The sequence below is a fragment of the Desarmillaria tabescens genome (assembly GCF_030435595.1).
Source record: "Desarmillaria tabescens strain CCBAS 213 chromosome Unknown EV420scaffold_29, whole genome shotgun sequence".
Classification (NCBI taxonomy): domain Eukaryota; kingdom Fungi; phylum Basidiomycota; class Agaricomycetes; order Agaricales; family Physalacriaceae; genus Desarmillaria; species Desarmillaria tabescens.
The window spans coordinates 1-16,345 of NW_026848328.1; the positions used below are offsets into that span (position 1 = coordinate 1).

Below are 16,345 nucleotides of genomic sequence, written 5' to 3' on the forward strand. Positions count from 1 at the left end.
CGGTTGCTGCCCAAATGAATAAACCGCTCGCCCGTGTTGTCAGTTCATTGACAGCATGTAGCTCTTTACACTTCTCCTGGAACGCATCGTCGTGTATTCTTGCAAACTCTCGCTCCAAATAAAACCGGATATCACGGTTTACACTCTTCGAGGAGGTATCCAAATGGAGTGGGTATATGCAGTCTCGTCCCTCGAACGCCGTAGCTATGTGATGAACTGGTCGGCTGGACACAATCAGCCGCATGAAGGGAAGTTTCGGACCAAATCCTTCGGCAAGCGTGATCAACAGTTCACTAGATGCGTTGCACTCATCCAATCCATCGATGATGACAACCAGGGGTCCTTCATCAACAAGATCAAGGATGCGTTCAAGTGGACCACGAAGTAGTAGCTGAAACTGAGCGGACGGGTCCGCCATAGTCACCACCGATCGCGATTTCTCCACAACCTTGGAGATAGCCATCCCAATGCGCACGTCGAACATTCCCAAGGCATAAGCGATGCTGGTGATTAGCTTGCTCGCATTCGAATACTCGATGCGGTCGTAGCGAACGAACACCGCAAGCCGACTGCGTCCTCCCATGTCCGCAGTGAGCAAGTCGTGGAGGGTTCCCACCAAAGAGCTCTTCCCTGTTCCTGCCAAGCCTTTACACCACATCATTTCGCCATTACACTGGAAAATCCACGATATTATCTCGTTGATCGTCGCAACACGAGTTCCCTTCATACAGCGTGACTTTGGGCCCAGCTCTTGAGGTGGTTCGAGATTTCGTAGTCGATCGCTCATGACTAAAGGTCTCGACAGTAAGCGTTTAAAGCGAATTGCAGCTGAACAACAGCGCACTCTGAATGTTCACAAGCTCCTGGACACCGAGAGTAACAATGGCTGATTCCGTTATCAATCCCCTACTCAGCTTGCTCTTCAGATCGGCGAACGCACGATTGAATTCTGCAGCTTGGTCCGATATGTTCATCGTGACAAGACGCTCTGGAAAAGCTGTGAGATATCATAAGATGATTGTGACTCAGATGCATACCTGTCCCGCTCTTCTTTACATAGCCTTCGATGAAAATGGAGCACTCGATGGTCTGCCTGAACAAGGAATTATAGATTTCCTGTAACCGATCACACTGCTTTAAGATATCATCCTTGCTGAATTCTTCATACACCGATATCATGTCCTTGTAAAGATCGCATATCGCATCTTTCGTGTCGCGCTGATTCTTCAGGACCTGTGTCTATGATGTGAGGATATTGTGCACTGGGAACACCGTTGACACCCACCTCAAATCCAATAGACAGAAATCCCCAAGCGATGGTAGCCGCGGGGTGGACCTTGAGAAGAGGCTCGTCAAGCAGTATAAATTGACTTGTAAAATGCCGCCTACCCCCGCGAGAGTATCGATCATCGTCTTCGTAGCATCGAACACCTTCTGCAGAGTACTGGGATCCAGAAACTTGGAGCCCTCTGAGGGTTTCTCGATGTTTGGGACGACGGCCATCATGACATTACTGGGACTATCCAACTGGACAGATACTTTGAGGACTGCGACCTCGGAAGATCCGTTGAATAAATGTATATCAGCACCTACAGAAAAAATCAGGATTTATCAGAAGAAATAAATAAATACAGCACGCACTCGTACAATTACTCCCTTCAAACAATTCTTCAATTGTCTTTTCGACGCTGGCAAGGGCCTTGAAACGCGAGATCACTGGCCACCGACAACCGTAAAGCTCCCATAAAATTTTGGTTTGCGGGGCAAAGTCACTGCGATCATGAGACATCCACTAAGATGAAAAAGCACATATACCAACTTACAGGTTCATGTTTATGGTCAACGCACCACCGGGCATGACACCTCTATCAGATTTCTTGATTACTTTTGTTTTCTTCTTCTTGTTACTAGCCGTGATCTTCAAGTGAACCCTCGACTTTTCTGTGGCTGCGATGGTAACGATTTCGGCCTCTGCGCAGCACATCAACGCTGGACCAAGTATTCGAATGTAGATGACACGAACCACGAATGAGAAGCATCCGTCTAGGCGAGGACATATGAGCACGTAAATACAGGAAGAATAAGTGAAAGCGAAGCTAACCGTTCTTCATTGGCCATGGTTTTCTTGGTGCTAACTGCCGCAGAGATGGTGGTGGTACGAGGGAAAAGCAAGGCTGACACGTGTATGGAAGTCCCGTAGCATTGGCACGCTGAATGATCATTTCTAAGCCAGAAAATGAAGGTTCCGTCACTGTGAAATACCATGGGAAAGTTATCTGACCTCCACAGGACGTCATCTCGTCCGACCTCTTCCAAGAAAGGTCACCTCGCTCACAGTGCGACACCAAGTCCGCTCAGCACCTCTTCTCATCTTGCATTAGCTTGTAAATTTATTTGACAGTGAGGGAAGACGAACCGTGGTAGTGCATTAGCCCGTCCGGTTCTCATTCATCTCCAGCTTGCTATGGCCATTGTTCACTGCTGGACAAAAGCCATGTCGGGAGCACATTGATTTGATTCTTGGGTGAGACTCGTTTTTTTGGTACTTTGTGCGACTAAGGCCTGTATTTTCACCTAGTATCATACCCGCTACCGATATTATGAAGTTCGAAGCTGTCGACGCCTTGGAGGATGGGTCGTGTACTCGAGGTGATGCCAAAAGAAAGCGAAGGAAGTCTTGCCGGTGGAGAAAAGGACGGAATAAGGGGGGATAGTGCCGCCGAAGATGAGAAAAGGCCGATCTCGGATGCTAACGTTGCCTTGCGGCAACCTTGAGCCCAGCGGACGCATTCGTAAAACTGTCGTTAATAGGATTCGACAATGTCACCTTTCATCCACGATTCGTTGCCGAGTTCTCCTGTACCGTCAGCCTTTCGAGGAGACGAAAATCAACTGGTTCGATGCCAGACACGAGTGCAGAATCATTCGAGGGTATGGCCGTTGATCCTAGATGGCGAACAGGCCTACGTGATGCACCCTCGACCTCCGTTGGACACCAAAATCACCCTCAATGCCGCTTATTCAATTTGACGAGAGTCCGCCGCCACCAAGGGTCCACCAAGGGGGTACCGGAATGTCGGACCGGAATACCGGGTAGGGAGGGAGGGTCAACAGGAGCGCTCGAAAATAAAAAATTTACCTACCTTTTTTAAGGGACTATTTTGACTAGTTCTATGACCTTTCTAGTAGTTTTATTAACAGTGAATCAAGTGCAATGCTTGTTTGGCTCTGAATAACGAATAATATTTCCCAAAACAGACAAACAAGCTGCAAACTACGAGACAAAATAGGTAAATTGGATGCGAGCAAAGTAATTGCGCTCCTCGTCAACTCCCTCTTCTACATTAGCCTTCAATGTCCTTCCCAAGGGTGTGTGGAATCTCTGTCCTGCTAAGCGATGTTTCAACTAAAACTCTACAGCTTCATGAACACGACCTACCAGATCTTATTTCGCCCATTGAATTGATTGATGCCACTCATGTGCGATGTCCTACATGTCTACAACCATTTGGTATTGGACCTGCAAGTCTCAATTTTGAGAGATGTCAGACTGACCTGTAAGTAATATAGTATCATGCTGAGTGCCTTGATGTGGAGTATGTTCCAAATGGTTGGATGTGCGGCGCATGCAAGAAGGGGAAACGGGCGAGGAGATGAGAGCAGAGCGATGGGAGCAGGACATGTCAGCGGCTCCTGAGAATGCCGATAAACCGATGTCAAATCATACCATATATAGTATATGACGTCATAAAAATCATGTGATAGGGAGGGAGGGTCCACAGGCATGCGCGAAATATTTTATTCGACCCACTGTAATTTATATTGTTTCCGGTACCCCCTTGGGGTCCACAACAATCACTCTACACATGTAGAAGGTCCTTGACAGCCTAAATGAAGGCCATGATGTTGAAATAATCCTTGCGAGTATGGAAGCACACGAGGGATCAGAGCACGAATACGGGATTGACGGAGTACATGAGCAGAAGAGTACGTAGTCAATTGAGTAAAGAAGTAGCTAAATACGAAATTTCACCGGTACGTACACGTGACCTACCACCAATTAAGACGCGAGCCACGAGCTTGGAATCCAACATGGCATGGGTTCCCGACTCCACGGAAACGCTACTGCCAATGAGTACCATCCCAGTCTTATCTAGCAGGATGTAACAGAAGAACTTGCCAATTACTCTCGCGCTTGCCTCCTTTATCATCATCAGGAGATATGAGCGCCGCCCCTAGGCTTATTTCAATCTGCGGCTGCTCATATTGGCTTCAGCTTACATGAAATTTCTCTTCAAATGGCGATAGGCTTGTTGAATAGGCACGAAGTACGTATTCAATGATATACTTTCCATCGTATGTGTTGACACTGTTTCTTGCTGGGTAGGATGATCAAATGCAAGGCTCCTGGCTGCAAGCTTCGCGATTTGAGTGGTGTGGTCCCAATCTCACGCTCCGAAGTAATGTCACCTCGTTCCACCGTTTTCACCTGCTTACACGTCGTTAGGTGTTACAGGACTCCAGGATTTGGCGTGCGTCGAGGGTTGCTAATATGGTAGGTATCGATAAACGGCCGAACGTGGTGAGTTGGTTCATTATTGTTTCTCTTCTAGCATCTAACGTCGTCTATCACGCCCTCAAGATCGGCACACGACCACTAACACAAACTCAACGACCCCTTGGTAGGATTGCCAGGGACACGGCCATGCTCCCTTCCCATCTGCGCGACTAGGTGTCAATGCTTTCCTCGAGAGTTGGGAGGGATGGCGGCGCATCGACGGTTGTCAATTGGATCAATACTGGTTTTAGGTTGCCGCGCACACACGGGATGAATGTGGTGTACGCACTGGTAATTACTACTGCAGAGGTGAGTCAGTTAATTCCTTCAGATATGATTGATCTAAAAACATAAATACAGGCCGTCTCATTAAGATCCTCGACGCTCACTCTCCTCACCACTCGAGCTGATGAGCGTAGAGCATGTGCTTCCCGTCGGGATCGTCATCGCAGCTGGACATTCCCTGGTTCGATGCATGATTGATGGGTTCGACGTTGGAGAGAGCGTCTTGTTCTCGCTGTTATCTTCTCGTTGCTGTAGTCGGCGATGGCCAGACCTCTCCCTTTTTTGACTGAAGAACCACCTTTCCCAATATCAGTCCTGTCAGTGCCGGGATTTGCTGGTTGTCTCGTCCAGGTCTATACCCTCCGCACACACACATCCCGCAAGATGTTGCTGTTCATCTTGAGACAGACTTGAAGCGAGGATTCAAGAGCAAGGATAATCATTGTATTGTACGAATACAAACTGATGGTCTATAGTTAACGCGATGTGCACCAGTCAAGGTAGCACTGATTAGAGAGGTTGCGAGGGCGGTTGTAGTCGGGACGAATGTACGTGCGGGGAGGACGGGGCACGCATGTGGATGAGAGGTGGAGAGCGGCGTGCGGACACGCGGAGAGAGCATGCGCGCGTTCTGTACTGAAAGAAAAGAAGACATCGCTCCGGAAAAGTAAAGGATGCGAGGGAAAGAAGTGGCACAGATGGACGAAGACGTCATTCGGAGGGAGGTGGTCTGTGGCTGTACGATGGACCGGTCTTGGGTATAAAGAAAGGGAGGGAGAGAGATCGTCGTCGTCGTCGATGACCAGTGCGGCTTTCCCGGCCCCACGTTTACGACCGGGAAGGATACAACAACCTCGGAGTCAATGGCAGGCGCCACTGGGAAGCCAATTTCCAAATGCGCAGTCAAACCGTGTACTCTTTTCCTATCAAACGTCCTCGTCGAGCGGTTTCCTTATCTTCCTCGCCATTTTCCCATGAAGAGAGATTTGAGGTGATGGTTGGCGAGTGAGGTCCTTGGTAGATGGGAAATCAAGGAGGTTAGCTCGGCCCCAACTTTGAAATTGGCAGATGTGGGATGATAATTGCCCTTGAGCATATTTCTTTACTTCGAGCATGGGCAGTTTGTCGTGTCGATGTCCGGTCTACTCCAATAAAACAAAGTCACGGTAGCGGTCTCGAGTCATTCTTGCTCGCAAACCTTATTTGATAATCACTTCGAATTGCAACCTCACATCGCGACACCGAGTCCGATCAGCATAACTTTCCTCGTTTTGCGTTTGCGACGAAGGTCCGGTCATCAGCCAGTGTTTGGTTATGCGGAGGGAAGATGAACCAGGTACGTAGTAGTGTTCATTAGTCCATGCCGGCGCTCATTCATCTCCAGCTCCATCGCTGTCCAGGTCGCTGCTGGGCTTACTCCATATATTGAGAAGCTGGAAATCACGTCAGAGCACTTGCCCATGCGATGGTAGGATAGGCTGTGCACGCGAGAACGACGCTGAAAGAAAGTGAAGGAAATCTTGCCGGGACGGAACAAGGAGGCTAGTGCTACCGGAGATGAAGGAAGGCCAAGCACAGACGCCAACATCGCCATCACTTCTGCAAAACTATTACTAACATCACCTTTGAACCACGATTCGCTGTCGACTTCACGAGTACCACCATCGCGAGATGCCCGCGTCAAGTACACTTCCGCAACCCCCACAAGGACCGTCCAAAAGCTTCAGTCGACACCGTAAGCCTGAGATCCCAGACTCAATAGCCTGGGCTGATCCGTTGAATTTACGTCGCCGACTAAAGGGATACAAGACATTATTTAATTTCTGATACCTGCATGTTACTTAATATGTGTAACAAATTCCACGAGGACACCCGCCATGCCCGACCTATGCCATTTTCCTTTGCCATTGAGGATATATAAGAGGGTTTGCGATGTGGTCGACCAACCATATCAAGTATTTCGGGGTACCTAAGCAGGATCATTATCAGAACCAGGCCGTAAAACTAACCGAGAACGTACCGGCTACTGAAGCTTCGCCGATGATGTTACTCGGCGTCAACTGCGTACGAACGTCCAGCCTGATTGGGAAACCAGAAGAAATAAAATAAGCTTGTGCCTGTAATCGCGAGCCTTCACAGTGGAGCGATACATCGACTTGGACGAATATACATCCGTTGTTGCGATCTCATTGGGCTTGAGAGATGCCAAAGAGAGATCGCGAGTGTACAAATACGCCAGAAGGGCTTTCCAACTAGCATATAATCAGAGTGGATCGCGAATTCAATGAAAGCGACGCACGTCTTATACGCGGCGTCATTCATATGCCAGATAGACCCAAGGGCTCTGCCCCTTGTACTTCTGTTTCATGGATTTTCTCCGTATGAAACTGGCGATAACGCTCCATCAAGAGGCTCGGCTGTGGTTTCTTCTGCTGGTGGGTCAATGTCATCGACAGACAGAGATGCTGATGCTGTTTGTGGTGATGATCCCAGTGGGGAAGCCATTACCGAGGGGTTTTGTAAAGGATGGCCTGCTGAATACGGCTCCTTATACGTTCGTTGAAGGTTTTGGCACTCAAAATCTGGCCATGACGGTTCTGATAGCTATTAGTCAATAATTACGCACCAAGCACAAGGAGAAATTACCTGTCGTAGGCGGCGCCGGTGCAACGTCGATGTCCATCGTACCCTGATTACCATCATCCTCGTCGAAATCACTATCTGCGTCATCCATATCGCCGACTCGCAATCGTCGAAATCGACGTTGACTGCTTTCACACCCGTCCTAATATCTAACAGCAGAGTGTCAGTAAGTTTCCCTTCACAACGATGGTGTGCGTACATATATCCACGAACAGCGTGTAGCCCTCCAAGAATGTGCTACCCGCAAAAATCGCCTCTGGTCCCCGGAGCCCACGAGGTGATATGCGCATGCATATGATGAACTTGAGATCAATAGGCAGTTTCCCGTCGTGATGCAGATGGGACGTCCCATGCGAAGACGTAAGAGCGGGATTTGGTTGTAAAGGGACTGTTATGGATATTGGGTATCCGTTGATTCGGTGCATGAGTCAACATATGCCCGTACTCGGCCTTCTCGGTCTTAATACTGACTCGCTCGTACTTTCTGTTACTTTCTCTATTCTTCGTACTGATACTAGAATATTATAGAACATTGTAGAATAATAATGACTCGAACCTTTCCTTAGTATATAAACTTGTAGATAACATTGTATTAGGGATACTTGATCAATCTACCACTTTCAGGACACCTTCACTGCATGAACCCTCAGTTACGCCTAGCGCTTGCTGAACAACTCGTTGGATATGCCTAGCGCTTTCTGACACCAACCCGAAGGTTACGCTTAGCGCTTGCCTTCACCCTCAGCCCATAATAGCTTCGCGCTTACAGGCTTTCTATATCGGTAATTGCTCCGCGCTTACCGGCTATTTCCCTCAGTAATTGCTTCGCGCTTACTGATTTCCTTTATTTCGCAAACCGGACCTCTCAGGTCTCCTCACGAACCCTCACCGGAATCCATTATATTCCCTAACGACGTACATCATTTCTAATTAATCATACCTCGCCTCGATCATCACTCCTCGCCTCGTGCTCGCATCTCCGGATTTCGGCAGATCCATAACATTGGTGGACACATTGGGACCTGAGTATAGGTTCCCGTTTGTTATACCTCATTGCTTGCGAAGCAACGTAGCTTGTACCACTTTGTATTCATCCCCTTTGGCTAAAACAGTTGTTCTGAAATGACCTGGCCAAAATCTTCATTCAGCCCTGACCCCGGTGGGAAATGTCATTCTTGCCATGCCTGCACTTTCCACAACATGACTCGCCATCAGGAACTGTTTGCTCCCTCCTCTCGGGAAAGGCATACTTGCAGCTCTTTGAATGGTTTGCCCATCAGTCGGACTAATACCAGAAAGAAGCAGTTGCGACGCTCAGATGAAGAATACAGTACTCTCCAAATGAAGCTTCATCCTTTTGACGGACCATTTTCATATGGAACCTTTCACAACGACGAAGAATTCCCTGTTAATATGGGAAACGCTATCTGCACATCCATCCCATCTTTTGAGCTTACACGATCTCCAGCACTTGTATCTCGCAAAAGGCGAGCTCTGAGAATACTGAAGAGCAGCTTGAATGTTGACCTCGGACCTAGTCATGCACTAGAAGTCACTCGTGACCAGTATGAGAAGACATTCCGATACGAGTTCGAACTCCTAGAAAGGCTATTGAGACAGACATGGGCCGTTCATATATCAAACGGCGACCTGGGAGTGCGCATCGACTCATCAATCTTCTCCCAGTTACAAGCTGCACTACAACGGCGAAAGCGGGAAGCCAGCCGTTCACTTGTTATACACAAGATAGATCTTAATTGTCCTACTTGGGGCCAGGATATCCGCCTTTTTATGACAGAGAATGACTTCGAATTGTACGCCCTCTGTTATCGGGTATCTGTTGAGCATTTTCTGGCAGAAATGGATAATCAGCACGATTGGGAAACCGGAAAACCTTGGCCCACACTTGACGAATGGAGAAAGCATGGCCGAAATCTGACTCACTCAATGCAGACGGTAGCAGAGAAATCAGAACAACCGAAACCCTCAGCCGTCGGACACCATCCTCAAAGCAAAGTGAGCGAATCCTTATTCTCACTCAAGCATAACCCCGTTCAACCATCAGCGAAGATGCGGGAAATGGGATTCCTGGATAGTCCTTGCGAAATATCCATGAAGGGCGAGACTGAAAGTAAACACCGGCCACAATCTCGACAATCGGCTAGCGGTCCCAACTTCAATGACGAGACTTCTGGTGGTCATAATAGCAATAGGGAATCGAAGGATCTGCCTTCCTCTCGGAAATACACAGGGCCAAGTCTTCAAACTGGAGGCAATCAAATTATAACTTCGGATAAGTTAGCTCCAACACTTTCATCTGCGTACCTCCAACGATCTGCAAGCCGTACTGTTGGTCCTTGCGACTTTAATGCAATAGCCGCTCAGGAAACCAAGCCCGAGGTCGCTCATCGCAAGTCTCACTTACATACGGATCTGCGAAGAGATGATGGTCATCCAGGAAATGCCATACGAGACGTGAATCCGATTCACCTACCTATGAAATCCCAGTCAACTACAAGTCCTGCTAATGGATCTCTCGGAATATCCCTCACAACTTCGACACCTCCTCCCATGCTGAAGGTCCCTTCCGCCATTGGTTCGAAGCCGTCGAAAGGGGGAGGGAATCAGAGTATACTTCCAGAAGGAATTGCGGCTCAGACACAGCAGAGGGGGACAGAAGCTACAAAGGAGGAGAACTATACCATGCTGAAAATATCGACACCGATGGATCGAACTGCGAATTCCCGTTCAACTATGAACCGTATCAATGAGCCAGGAGACGTTTCGTTAAAGGCCATAATGAAGGACAAAGGATGGCCTCAATCCCAGCAGAATCATGAATCTGCCAACATTCCCGAGCTCGACGACGAGACTTCCAATTGTCGTAATACCAGCAACTATAAACTGGAGGATTTATCTTCCTCTCTGATATATACAGGACGAAATCTCCAAACCGAAGACAATCAATTTGTTACTTTGAGTAAGTCAGCATTAACACTATCATCGGCGCACCTCCAGTCAGCTGCGAGCCGTACCTCCGGTCCTTGCGACCTCACCGCAGTAGCTGCCATGGAAATCAAGCCGGAAACTGCACATCATGATTCTCAGCTGCATACAGAACTGGAAAATGACAGTCATTCAGTGAAATCATGCAACGCAATCCCAACTCACCTGTCTCCTAGACCTAATTTCCAGCCATCTACAGGTCCCGGTAACGGATCTCTCGATACCTCCCTTGCATCTTCAACAAATGTTCCCATGAGCATTATCATGCCGAAACCTCATCCTGCTGCCGGATTGAAACCATCGAAAGGAGAACGAAACCAGTACATACTTCCGGAAGCCGATACGACTCGAGCGCAGCAGAGTGAGAAGGATGCTATGAAAGAGCGGAACTGTATGGTACCGAAAACATCGAAAACAGTGTGCCAGATAGTCGATTCCATGGAGAGGAAACTCATTGTAGCCCGAGCCGGAAAAGAGAAGAAGCTAAGTCGAAAAATGAGACGTGCTTTAGAAAGAGAACAGAAAACACGCAGGGAGGCAGAAGCGGCGTTCTCAGAAGTCCCTGTAACTGGAAAGGAGTCAATTAAACTGGTCGGAGATACCACACCAGGTACGGATCTCGGTGCAGCATCTTTGAAGCACAGGTTTCCGGAGAAAACTGAATGCGGACGATTAAGTCAGAGCATTCAACTCAAAGCCTGTTCAAATGACGTACCCGGTTCCATTAATATCATTCCTGTCACCATCCTCCCAACTATCGCATCCGAAAACGCCCAAGCCAGCCAGTTCGTGCATTCGGGTGTTGCGTTGCCGGAAATTGATTCAAATGTTGTCATAACTAAACAACATAACGACGAAGTATCGGAATTTGAAGCGAAAGGGATAACCGCGGACAGAGAAGCCTCCGCAAGTAGTAAATGGTGCGATCAGGAAAGAAACCAGCATGTCGGACCAATAAGGAGACTTGAAAATCAGATTCGGGATCTGGGTGTAAACATGCAACCCACAGTTCAAATGAGGATAACATTGAACATCAATTCAGGGAAGGACCCTGGGACACCAATGCAAGACCAGAACCTAGACGTAATCTCGAAGGCGAATGAGGGAATAGTGGTATCGATGAGACGGCGAAATGATGGGAGCCATCATCAATATCATTCCGGTTTTGGAAACAGCTCGCCAGCATCGGAATCTGCCGATTACCCTTTTGATCATCGCGCAAAGCTTTGCCCCTCTATTCATGCATCTCCTGAACGAAAATTGGAGGTCCCCGATGTCGGAAATAGTTTCGGATTTACTATAAGGGTCATCCAAGGGCATTCATCCGCCGACTTGTCTAGTCAAGCCCCAAATCTGCTAGATTTCGACTTCCTGATCCTCGACTCATCTAGCAGTAAAATGCCTGCACGCAATGAAAGTCCAGAAGATGACGAACCCTGCCCTCCATATGTGCAGGGTGTGGGATAAATTTTACTCCCATCTACTCGAAATTACAGCATGACCGGCAGCCACAGAACAATTCAAATTTACGGGGTTTACTTTTACTAATTCCTTTCATACGTTTCATTTACCTTTTCCTTTGCCTCTTTCCGGCATATGTAGACTGGGGGGGCTGTTATGGATATTGGGTATCCGTTGATTCGGTGCATGAGTCAACATATGCCCGTACTCGGCCTTCTCGGTCTTAATACTGACTCGCTCGTACTTTCTGTTACTTTCTCTATTCTTCGTACTGATACTAGAATATTATAGAACATTGTAGAATAATAATGACTCGAACCTTTCCTTAGTATATAAACTTGTAGATAACATTGTATTAGGGATACTTGATCAATCTACCACTTTCAGGACACCTTCACTGCGTGAACCCTCAGTTACGCCTAGCGCTTGCTGAACAACTCGTTGGATATGCCTAGCGCTTTCTGACACCAACCCGAAGGTTACGCTTAGCGCTTGCCTTCACCCTCAGCCCATAATAGCTTCGCGCTTACAGGCTTTCTATATCGGTAATTGCTCCGCGCTTACCGGCTATTTCCCTCAGTAATTGCTTCGCGCTTACTGATTTCCTTTATTTCGCAAACCGGACCTCTCAGGTCTCCTCACGAACCCTCACCGGAATCCATTATATTCCCTAACGACGTACATCATTTCTAATTAATCATACCTCGCCTCGATCATCACTCCTCGCCTCGTGCTCGCATCTCCGGATTTCGGCAGATCCATAACAGGGACCATAACCTCGAGGATGAGATTCCATCAGTAAATCAATTCTGATTCTGCTAAGGTAGCCTCCAGACACGAATCCATAGTCCCTGTCTGCTTTCGCCGCATAGTGCCAAATTCCCGCTCCCGAGCGCGCCAAATGCCACGATGTCGCGTTTGTATTTGGAAGGGCTCGATATGTCCTTTGAGCGTATTCTTCAATCGAGAGTGAGATTCTGCGGCTATTCTCCTTCCCGCATCATCTACTCCCAGTATCGTTGTATGCTCGCCGGACAATGGTTAGCTGCCCTCGACACATCGTTAGTGGCTAAGACTCGATACTTGAGCTTGAGGTCTGGACCTGAGGCTTGAGATCCGTGAAGGAGAGAGTCGTGTGGGTAAGATCGAGCTATAGAGATGTGAGTGCCAAGGAATGCAAGTAATGAGAGAGACTTACCATTCCTAGCACACCCTACCTCCACGCTGTCGTTATGGAGAGGATGGCGTGTCTCCCGGTTCCCATCATCGTCGAGTGCGATGAACAGGTCTTTCCCTTCACGACGTAGACGCGCCACATGCCGGATGGCGACAAATTGTCTTAGCCCAAATCAGGTCCTTGAGATTGGTCGTCTTGAATCCAGGGGCCAAGGGAGAGTCTGTCTGGGAACGACGACCAGGGGAAGGGTGGACAATTAAAACGACCATCGCCAACATTCCACGTCTAGTCTGTGCCAACGTTGAAGTCCTCCTCGTTGGTAGGGATTCGCTCTCCGGAAACAAAAATCTGAACAAGTTGCGGTTCATGTCGAGCACTTGAGCTTTGGAGCAATCGAAAAAGCTGAAAATCAAGGTGAATCATCATCTAAAATCAATGTCGACTTCTACTAACAGGATGCTTTGAAATCAACCTACAGCACGAGAATCTTGAAGGGCCTTGAACAATGCTGCCGGACAAAAAAGGGAGATCAAAAATACGAGCATGGTGGTGCGGAGTATTCGCTTTGTTTGACTCAATGCCGGCAAGCCAAACATGCTATTTTGGTCAACAACACCCATCTCGCAAGACGCGTGCTAATGCGTAACACACACAAACTAAACGTCCCAGTATGGACAAGGCTGGGTAGGTGGAGGTAAGAGAGAGTAAAAGAGGTCGAATGAACCGCGACAACTCACCCCTTCTCTTATTATTTAAGGTTCTATTTCGAGCATGGTCGATTCGACGCGTCGTCCACCAAGTGCGATCTGCCTGTCAAATGGAAAATCACAGCTAGACATCGACTCTGCTCAGTGCAACATGTCGCCTCATCTTGTATTGCGATAAAATCCATCTGCCAGTGCTCGGTTATGAGGGAGGGAAGACAAACCAGGTACGTAGCAGTATTCATTGGTCTGTGCCGGTACTCATTTATCTCCAGCTTCTTATTGTCATTGGTCACTGCTGGGCTCACGCCGTATACTGAGCAAGCAGCCGAAAACCCTACCGGAGGAACTGCAGAATGAGTATGTTTGGCATGATTTCTTCAGGCGAGTCTCTTTTTTTTTGGTACTTGTGGCCAAAACTTATATATTCTCTTAGTACCATACCTGCTACCAATGCCACCCTGTGCTTCCTCTTCATCTCCCTGTGCTTCCTCTTCGTCTCCCTGTGCTTCTACTTCGATGACGACCAAGCAAATATTCTCTCCCGACGACCCTACGCTCCAGTGCATATGCGTGCTGCCGCATGATGATGGGTTCGTGTTTAACATTGTCTGCGAGGGCTGCTTGAGGTAGCATCCGCATTTTCGTCCAGCGTCGGCTCACAAGCCCTTTCTTTTACCTTCAAGGTAAAAAGTTTCTTCTGCAAACTCAATTGCGAAATTGGTTTACCAATACGTTTGCCTTAGATGGTGCCATGCCGCATGCTTTGGGATTTACGCCGGAGTCAACAAGCCCCACGAGTGGAGCTGTTGGGTATGCAAGGGCGAAGGTGGGAGCAGGCGACGAGGCGATGAGGTCGACGAAGAAGAAGAACGGCAGACATACGTTCGTATCGAGCAGGATATCCTTCAGCTGCATTCCCCCAGCCATTCGCCACACCACATTCCAGCCCCTCAGCGGCGTCGGACCCTCACATACCTATTGCATTTACCCTCCTCGTCTAATTCCGTCCTTCCACCAACATATACGTTGCATACCGCCCAACGCGTCGACCCAGGAACATTTCATATTCCTTATCTTTCAGTGGTCACAAGTGCGCGGTCTTACGTCGAGGATCCGCTCGATGGGTGTGCATATGCACGGGTCCCGAGGGTATTCGTTCATCTCATTCCTTCGCATGACGACTCCGACGATTGTGGTGCGGCTCCCGATGATCGACTTGTGAGCGGTGCCGCTCGCTGGATTCGCTCAGGCTGTTATTCCAATGCCGAAATACTTGCGAACGAAGACGGCGGATGGGACGTGCATGCTATACAAGAGCTAAGCGCCGGAGATGAGATAGTGCTAGGGGACAATGCCCATCCCATACATGGCAGTGAGGAAGGGAGGGTCGAAGCTGTTGACGCCTTGGAGGGAGCCTTCATGACTTGCGCATGCGACGGTAGGATGGGTTGTGCACTCGAGGCGGTGCGCAGAGGGGATTGGAAGGCTGGCAACCTAGGTCCGCTGGTCGAGAAACAGAGAGGATTTAAGACCAGGGCAAGGGAGAGAGGCGGCGTCGAGATTGTACCAGGAAAGGGAAAGCAGAAGCGAAAGGAAGTGAAGAGAGCGGTCTTGCCGGTGGAGAAAGCGACGGAACAAGGAGGGGTAGTACCGCCCAAAATGAGGAAGGGTCAAGCACGAATGCCAACGTCGCCATCGCCCTTGAGCCCAGCAGACGCATTCGCAAAACTTTCGTTAATATCCCCGATTTTCTGGACGGAGAATCCAACTCTGATTCATGATTCTCTGCTGGCTTCACTAGTACCGCAAATGCTCTTGAGGAGACGAAAACAACCTGGTTCAACGCCGGATGCACTGAGTGCAGAGTCATTCGAGAACACGTCCATTGATTCTCCGTCGACGGCAACCAGTTCATCAGAACTGCCTATGTGATACACCTTGCCGGCCTCCCTCCTTTCTACCGCAAACATCGCCCTCGACGCCACTTATCCAGTCCTCCCAGGGCCAACACGCATCGAGGAGTCTCAAATTGGACTGAGTTGGGATGCGAGTTGTCGGGTGTGTAGACGGTATGAGGAGGTGATTATGACGGAGGAATGAAATGGGAATATCGTTGAAAATTCCCCACTTTGCAGGATGAGTCTCCCTTTCCAAGGTACATCGCCTGTGTTCACTGTGTTTTCACAGACTAACACGTCATTGGGTAGTATCCGAACTCTGGGATTTGGTACTCGTCAAGGGTCACTAGTATGGTGGATATCGATAAACGGTCAAACCATGGTGAGTTGGTTCATTGTTAGTTCTCTTCTCCTGGTATCTAATGACCCGTGTCTTGCCCTCAAGCTCACCACACATCCTTGACCCAGACGTAAGAGCGGATTTGGTTGAAACGGGAGTGTAACCTCTATGTCGAGGGTGAGGTTCGACCGATAGATCAAACCAGACTGTTATTGCTATTTCAAAAAATGATGAGATTCCGAAAAAATAATTAAAAAGTTTTGGGCCTCG

The 16,345-nt window shown here is 48.5% G+C and overlaps 5 protein-coding genes across 5 annotated transcripts; 3 read left to right on the forward strand and 2 right to left on the reverse strand.

Moving 5' to 3' along the window:
- Positions 1-658, reverse strand: EV420DRAFT_1273555 (uncharacterized protein; the record flags this gene model as incomplete). The annotated part of the gene is made up of 1 exon (XM_060467770.1): positions 1-658. A coding segment is annotated over one exon (658 nt), but the record flags the coding sequence as incomplete, so codon positions are not given.
- A 3,268-nt stretch (positions 659-3,926) lies between these two features.
- Positions 3,927-5,821, forward strand: EV420DRAFT_1481854 (uncharacterized protein; the record flags this gene model as incomplete). The annotated part of the gene is made up of 9 exons (XM_060469818.1): positions 3,927-3,987; positions 4,309-4,328; positions 4,388-4,465; positions 4,508-4,582; positions 4,733-4,867; positions 4,919-5,024; positions 5,195-5,292; positions 5,320-5,391; positions 5,429-5,821. 9 exons carry the CDS (start codon positions 3,927-3,929, stop codon positions 5,819-5,821), a joined length of 1,038 nt encoding a protein of 345 aa, XP_060328192.1.
- A 1,522-nt stretch (positions 5,822-7,343) lies between these two features.
- On the reverse strand, positions 7,344-7,912 carry EV420DRAFT_1557065 (uncharacterized protein; the record flags this gene model as incomplete). Its single annotated transcript, XM_060473686.1, has 3 exons — positions 7,344-7,440; positions 7,490-7,635; positions 7,686-7,912. Coding segments are annotated over 3 exons (466 nt in total), but the record flags the coding sequence as incomplete, so codon positions are not given.
- A 2,635-nt stretch (positions 7,913-10,547) lies between these two features.
- On the forward strand, positions 10,548-11,630 carry EV420DRAFT_1557067 (uncharacterized protein). Its single transcript, XM_060473687.1, has 4 exons — positions 10,548-10,606; positions 10,658-11,150; positions 11,208-11,455; positions 11,500-11,630. Exons 1-4 carry the CDS (start codon positions 10,556-10,558, stop codon positions 11,593-11,595), a joined length of 888 nt encoding a protein of 295 aa, XP_060328194.1. The 5' UTR covers positions 10,548-10,555; the 3' UTR covers positions 11,596-11,630.
- A 2,723-nt stretch (positions 11,631-14,353) lies between these two features.
- EV420DRAFT_1697326 (uncharacterized protein) lies at positions 14,354-16,151 on the forward strand (the record flags this gene model as incomplete). The annotated part of the gene is made up of 2 exons (XM_060479442.1): positions 14,354-14,427; positions 14,581-16,151. 2 exons carry the CDS (start codon positions 14,354-14,356, stop codon positions 15,767-15,769), a joined length of 1,263 nt encoding a protein of 420 aa, XP_060328195.1. The 3' UTR covers positions 15,770-16,151.
- Positions 16,152-16,345: the final 194 nt, after the last annotated feature.

Coding starts and splice junctions, on each gene's coding strand:
- EV420DRAFT_1557067 (XM_060473687.1), top strand. CDS start 10,556: ATGGAAATCAAGCCGGAAACTGCACATCATGATTCTCAGCTGCATACA. Junction 11,151..11,207: donor GCACAGGTTTCCGGAGAAAA/CTGAATGCGGAC, acceptor CAAATGACGTAC/CCGGTTCCATTAATATCATT. Junction 11,456..11,499: donor ATGTCGGACCAATAAGGAGA/CTTGAAAATCAG, acceptor CATGCAACCCAC/AGTTCAAATGAGGATAACAT.